Genomic DNA, 7,001 nt, shown 5'->3' with positions numbered 1-7,001 from the left:
TTTAAAAAATGCTCGAAAATGTAGTCTTTTTACATTTCATTGATTTTCTCGAAAACTATAATAGATAGAAAGAAGCCAGAAGATGCATATGAAAGCTGAATGTTTGGGGAATCTAGCATGTATCGATATATTACTGTGCTGTTAGCCGTTTGGCTGTAATTCGTGTTCAAATTTTAAAAAATGCTCGAAAAAGTAGTCTTTTTACATTTCATTGATTTTCTCGAAAACTATAATAGATAGAATGAATCCAAAAGATGCATATGAAAGCTGAATGTTTGGGGAATCTAGCATGTATAGATACATTCCTGTGCTCTTATCCATATTGCTGTAATGCGCGTTCCTTTTATGAAATGGAAGGGGGCGGGGAGGCGCCAAATGATTACATAGTTTTGAGGGAGGCGTAGTAACATCAAGTTTGGAAACCACTGGTGTAGACTGACTTTAGGCAAATGGTTGAACTTGAGTGTGTTTATGAAAGAAAAAAACGATGAGTTTTACACGATGTTTGTCAAGTAAAATTACTCGCAATAAGTTACTTGATAAATCAGGATAATTTGGGAAAGGTTATATAGAAATCGTCGAGTGTACTTAACTATTGTTTTTTTTTACAATATATATAATAAACCTAGAAAATAAAATAATTCACATTGTGTTTGTTTGTTTGTTTTCAGTAAGGCAACACGACGAAATCGACGGCGTCGAACGTAAGATTTGATTTCATTGCGAATGCCCGCATCGACTAACGAACGAACGTGTTTTGTCTCGTGTCTTTTCGCAGATATGTACGAGGAGCTGGCGCAGCAGCGCAGCCTGCAGCCGATCGTGAAGATGAACAGCTCTTACTATTAGAAATCCTTGAGGGACTTCATCTGCTCGATGGCGATCCTCACCTCCTCGGCGACGTCGTCGAACTGCAGCCCCTCCAGTATGTACAGGAAGTTCTCGAGCGTCGAGTCGTCGTCGTCCTCGAACCAGAGATGCAGCAGGTTACGAGCCTGATCGACGGCCTCCGTGTTCTGCGTCTCGATGAACTGGATCTCGTCCTGCTTGTAGCCGAGCTTCAGCGCCAACGTCTTCCAATTCGTCGACAGCTTCTCGCAGAACGAATGGAACTGCGTCATGCGAACTATGGCGAACTTGAATCGGATGTAGTTCTCGTCGGTGTCGTCGCCGTCGACAGCTTTCATGTCTTCGGCGGACTCGTCCGGCTGCAGCAGGACGTTCGTCTCGATCTCGACCGTCTGCTCGTTCTCCTGTACCACGCCCGGTTTATCCGCGACGATCCTGTAACACACAAATAAAACAAATACAAGTAGATTTTTATTCGAATACGTCGTTGCAAAACACTCACTTGCGCACCATCATCTCCAGGTAACTGTGCAACTCGCTGATTGGATTCAGCGTGAAGAAATGTGGACTGCGTCTGGCCATAAGCCTCAGCGCTCTCCACCCGAAGTTCCCGTCACGCAGAAGACTCGGTTCGTTCCGGTTCAGCTGCTCGATGGCTTCGGCAAAGTACGAGTCCAGCGTCGGCAAAAAGTCCCTGTCCTTAGCTTTGCACGCATCCAAATTGTTGGGGTACAAATTCCACAGCTTCGTCAATTCAGTACTGCAACGAAAAATTACAAAATTAAATTTCCGTATAAAATTTGAGCCAAATTTAAACTTACTTTCCCATGTAGTGAACGCCGTTGCTGTAAGCATCCTTCAGGATATCCCCGAGTGGCACTTTGGATTCGCGCTTCTCGTACACCTCACTTACAGGATTACTTAGAACTTTCTTGAACTCTGCAAAAAAACAGTTTAATATTTCATATTTAACAGTAAGATTTCTATCTAACCTGGACAACCATCGTTCTTCCACGCATTCCAATGCTCCTCCCTATTCAAAATATTCTTCACGATTTCCGCAAACTTCTCACCATCCGGAGGAGTCTCCTTCAATAACTGGTAAATTTTATCCGTATAATCCTGCACGACCTCCTTCTGGTCGGGCTTCAATTCGTACGTCTCCCTGCAAACATTGACATCAAGAAATGTTCTCTTACAACTTGATCTTAAGTAAAATACTCACGATTTAAAACGAACGGTGGACGTCAAATACTGGAACAGAATTAGAAACTGCATCAGCACGAATCGCCTAAAGTTGACGTCGTACAGCTGCAAATCCAGCAGTTTCTGATTGGTCAGGTACTTGGAGAAGTAGGGAATCTTCTCCTTGTTCCCATCCTCCTCGATGGTGTATGAAGCGGCCTTCTCCAGATGCTCCAATTTGAGCCCTTGAAACGTGCTTATGATGCAACTCGCTTGCTGCAAACGAAAATCTCAATTAGAAACCAATTGCTTGTATATTCGATAGAAGAAAACTCACGTTGCAAAACACTTTCCAATGGACCCTATTGTAACACTGAGTAGGATTCCTGAAGAAATCTTGCAAGGACCAAAACTTGCAGTACAAATTGTAATCGATCAGAACAGGCTTTTTCTTTTCATCCTTGGATGTCACCATGACGATGTTCTCTGCACCGTACTCGGTGACGTTGTCCAAATTGAATTCGCTGACGACATTCAAACCCGAACGCTCAGAGAAGGGAAAGAATTTTGCTAGAAAAAGCAAGATTCGTCCGCAGAAAATCGTAGCCGTCGATCTGGACAACCTCCTCAGCAGATCATTGCACATTCTGAGTAAATTGTTCTTGCAGGCTTGGAAGAAGAGATCCTCCTTCAACACGTTAACGTGACGTTCCACATAAGAGAACATCTTCTCGCAGGAATCCAACGTGAACAAATCAAAGATATCTGCGAGCAAGTTAACTGGTAGAGCCAGATTCGTGACGCCCTTGCGACTGGACTCTATGCTCAGCGTGATCAGATCCTCGAGCACCCCAATATTGGTCTCGTCCACTATGTAATCCAACAGCAGATCTTTGAAGACCTGATCGAACGGTGTCTTGACATCAGCATCGGGACGATTGTACAGCTTCTGCTTGGCCAGCAGCGGACCCACATTCTTTGTAGCCAGGGCCTCTTTGACGAGAACCTGAAACAGTGAAAGTTAGAACCACAAAAATCATTCGAATTATGAATGAACTTTCTGAATCGCACTCACCCTGGATTCCAAACGAATCGTATCGAAGTTCATTTCGACTTCGTTCGCTGCACCAAAGACACAAATCCAAAATCACATTCGTCGCAACCAACAACAAACAACCAAAACAACGGTTAACCTCGAATAAATTGAAAATTTTTCGCGAAACAGGTCAACCACAATGACATATCGAAAAATCCCTAACAATATGAATTCTAAATCAATTAAATTAATAGCGAATTCCGTTAATTAATAGACTATAATTAATAATACTAAAAGACTTTTATGATAAACATTACAATGTTTAACAATGTAAAATATATATTCTTATAAACCGTGCACATTAGGTTGCCTACCTCCGACAAACGATTCGCATTGATATGTCAAAGGTTAGATTTGGTTCAATTTTTTTTTTCAAATCGATAAATTAATAAAACTTTTTTAATTCTTTAAATTTACTAAATCGAAATGTAATAGAAAAAAATAAATAAATTTCCAAATTTAAAAAAAAATGTATGTAGCCATCAATATTTAAAAAAAAAGAAAACAAAATAATAAATGAACATCGAACTTGACTACTTGACTTATAAATGAAAACTAATAGAGGAAGCAATTTTTTTGAGTTTTCTATTAAATAATTCAATTAACAGATCATTTTAGTTGCGATTTCAATTTGTGGGATTGCAGGAGGAAACGAAGGTCGGTTCGTTAGAAATGCAAATATCGAAGGACCTTCGGATTTATTGATGTTTTATTGTGTAATGGGGAGCGCGCGGGGGCGGTCGCTGCTGCCTACTTCCGGAAGCGCCATCTGACGGTGGGAATGGAGCTGCGTCGGTGATGGTGGCGGCGGCGGCGGTCGCAAGGTCAAGGTCAAGTCCAGGGAAAAAACCAGAAATGTATTTCGCGTTGTGCACGACAAACATGGCCACATCCTGCTGCTCGCGCTCGTAACATCGCAAACGTTGTAAAGGCGCTGATGAATATGAAAAAAAGAGAAACGCGTTACCAAAGGGATGATGATTTAAAGAAAGTGAATTAAATTCAAGTGAAGATAATTCGATTTTGATAGAGAGAATTAGTGTATTGCGTATGTAGTGGAGGAGATGATAGGAATTGTTGCATGTTGTTGTGAACGACATGCGCTTTGAGAGACTGCCTTCCACACATACGCAGGCACACAGGTGGAAAAGAGAAGTGGGCCAAGTGAAAGAGAAACAGCTGAAGAGAGAAGACCGCCTCCTTTTCCTACTCCCTCTGACATTGACCCAATTCGTGTCTGGCGTTTCCTACTCCTCCTTCTGGCGCGGCCAAGTAAAACCGGCACATTCGAGCTCCGAGAGCGCCGGATGAGAGACCCGGTGGAGGAGAGCCAGAAACCACCACCGCCGACACCATCGAGTAGAGGATGACGCCCAGGAAGGGACTGAAGGTGACGGACGCTGAGCGCAAGACGCGCGTCGGCATCGCCGTCGGAACGCTCGCCGATCTCAGGACGAAGACCGCAGAGAAATTCAAGCTGTCGTCCGAGGAGCAGATCGTCTTCCAGACGCGAGACGGCGTTCCGCTGCAGACGGAACCGGAATTCGCGGAGCTGGAGCCGCAGACGCTGTTGATTTGGACGAGAAAGGGTGAACGGGCCGAAACGGACGCGGAGATCCTGTACAGGACGATCCGCGAGGTCAACATCGACTTCCTGAAGACCGGCGAGATGGTCCAGGAGTTCTTCACCGAGCAGATGAAGAACAAGGTCTACAAGCTGGCGGAGGTGCTGAAGAGCATCGAGGACGAGGATCGCGCTCACCTGAGCTTCAAGAAGGAGGATCCGCAATGGTTCGAAGGTGAGCTACAAAAGAAAAAAAAGTAAATAATTAGAAAGACAACAACACTTTTTGTCGTACTAACAAAAAAAAAAACCCACCCCACTCGCAGCCGCTGCGAACTCACCTCAATCATCTTTTCAAAAAGTTCTTAAAGATTCAATATTGTTATAAAACTTTACATGTTGTTGGTGGGATTGATTAGGTGAGTTCGCATCGGATTAGATTAGATAGATGAAAAAAATGTATGATAATCTTGAGAGCACATCGAGAGCACTTTTCGCAACGAAACAGGTGTAGACAGCCGGTCAAAAACCAAAGAGGAATATATGTTTAGGCGAGCCCAGGACCGCATAAGGACGTACTACTACAAAAGCAAAGACGAGCTGCTGCGGTCGGAGCCGTCGGAAGGCGGCATGTCGCGCGATACGCTGCTTCGACTCCTCGGCCACCTGCAGCGTTCGCTCAAGGAGGTCGACTTCTTCGGCTGCTACTTCGACCGACGAAAAGCATCAGCAGGAGATGTCGTCGTCGTCGGTGGTGGTGGTGGTGGTGTTGGTGGCGCCATCTGCGATCGCGGCGGCACCTTCGAGTGCCAGGGCAGATGGGACAAGGAGGCGTGCCTTTACCGCGACCATCGGATCAACCCGTACAGAAGTCGCGAGGACCGCATCGTCTTCCAGACGTGGAACCTGGACCACGGCGTCGAGAGGTCGCGCTCCGTGATACCCGCGATCAGGGAGGCGGTGCGCGTCGATCCGACCGTCGCCTCCCTGCACTTGGACCGCATCTTCGACGACCTCTTCACGCTCAAGAACCTCAAGTTGGTGCACGTCGTGTGCCACGACAAGGGCGTCCACGGCCCCGTCGACTCCGACCGCTACACCGGGAAGACGAAGAAGAAGAATCGTGAATCCAAAAACTGCATTTCTGAAACTTAATTTTCGAAAAAACCTTTATGAATCGACGACGCTCCGCCACAAAACGAGAGACGGAGAAGAACCTAGGAACCCAACGTGGTAGAAATCAAAATTAAGTATTACTCTCTAAGATCTTAGAAAATAAAAAAAAGCTATGTAATAAGTAAGTTTCTCAGCCTGAATTTGCAGGTCAGAATCCAGCTAATGTGAATCTATTTACATATAAATATATCTCTATCTATACATAATAAAAAACACACACACAAAAACGATATAATCGATGTTGATTAATAATTAAGGTAGCAAAAGTAATCGAGAGCGCGCCTGTCAAATGAAAACGCGATGGACGCGCCCTTTCAAAACACAGGGTTTCACGAGCGATTTCAACGTTATCCACTCACACTTTCTCTCGTCATTTACGCAAATTTTAATTTAAAACTCACCCATTCTCCATCTCTACCTCATTAACAATTAAAAGAATGAATTTCGTGCTCTAATCAGCATTGAAATCCGTCCAAAAACAACACAAACACACGTAAACAAAACTTAATTAAGTTCGAAGCGACAGAAATCGCTTGTCTACCGAAAAAAAAAACAAAATTTGTAACCATAGAAACGTCATTTGTCAAAATCGCGGTGGAATTGCAAGATCCCGCGCGTCCTTTGATAAAAATTCTAAATTATCTCGCAGATATTTCGAATTCGATTCGAAGTTAACTCTGAATATTTAGCAAAGAATTGTCGAAGTTGTAAAATCGTTGGTCATCAACAAAAAAAGTAATCGAATACGAAAAGAAGATAAACGTGCATCAGAATCTATGGTGGAATTGCAAAAAAAAAACAATCACCGTTTCCCATATGATCATCAACAAAACAAATGCATTACGTGCATTGTCAAAGCTGTCTTAATATAATTAAATAATAAGACGCCATCTTTGGGCGTAAAACTAATAGTTTAAACTTTTTATATGTAATAAAAGGAAAACCAAAAAAATAATAATAACATAGAAATTAATTTGAAAAAATTAAGCTATCGATTAATCAAATATTTGATTGAAGTCGAACAGAGACAAAAAAAAAATGAAGAAAAAGCACAACCTGCTGACTCGCAAAACGCTGCCAAAGCCTACCAAGAAAAAAAAACAAGAGGAAATACCATCCGCACTACTTTAA

General features: G+C 43.2%; 2 protein-coding genes and 1 long non-coding RNA gene across 3 annotated transcripts; 2 read left to right on the top strand and 1 right to left on the bottom strand.

Annotated features, from left to right (window-relative positions):
• Positions 1-524: 524 nt before the first annotated feature.
• Positions 525-864, top strand: LOC108558148. Its single transcript, XR_001890886.1, has 3 exons — positions 525-563; positions 672-704; positions 779-864. It is a non-coding gene; the product is annotated as an uncharacterized LOC108558148 (long non-coding RNA).
• Positions 611-3,215, bottom strand: LOC108558138 (THO complex subunit 1). The gene is made up of 7 exons (XM_017914961.1): positions 3,110-3,215; positions 2,372-3,040; positions 2,075-2,310; positions 1,842-2,014; positions 1,671-1,788; positions 1,352-1,609; positions 611-1,284 (listed from the first exon to the last, which is right to left on the bottom strand). Exons 1-7 carry the CDS (start codon positions 3,140-3,142, stop codon positions 846-848), a joined length of 1,926 nt encoding a protein of 641 aa, XP_017770450.1. The 5' UTR covers positions 3,143-3,215; the 3' UTR covers positions 611-845.
• Positions 3,216-3,794: 579 nt separating this feature from the next.
• Positions 3,795-6,848, top strand: LOC108558189 (DNA fragmentation factor subunit beta). The gene is made up of 2 exons (XM_017915026.1): positions 3,795-4,929; positions 5,203-6,848. Exons 1-2 carry the CDS (start codon positions 4,497-4,499, stop codon positions 5,847-5,849), a joined length of 1,080 nt encoding a protein of 359 aa, XP_017770515.1. The 5' UTR covers positions 3,795-4,496; the 3' UTR covers positions 5,850-6,848.
• The last annotated feature ends 153 nt before the right edge of the window (positions 6,849-7,001 follow it).

The sequence above is a fragment of the Nicrophorus vespilloides genome, unplaced genomic scaffold, assembly GCF_001412225.1.
Source record: "Nicrophorus vespilloides isolate i.1.1-1 unplaced genomic scaffold, Nicve_v1.0, whole genome shotgun sequence".
NCBI lineage: Eukaryota > Metazoa > Arthropoda > Insecta > Coleoptera > Silphidae > Nicrophorus > Nicrophorus vespilloides.
Note: the sequence above shows the minus strand (reverse complement) of the source record. Positions and strands in the feature narration are given on the sequence as shown.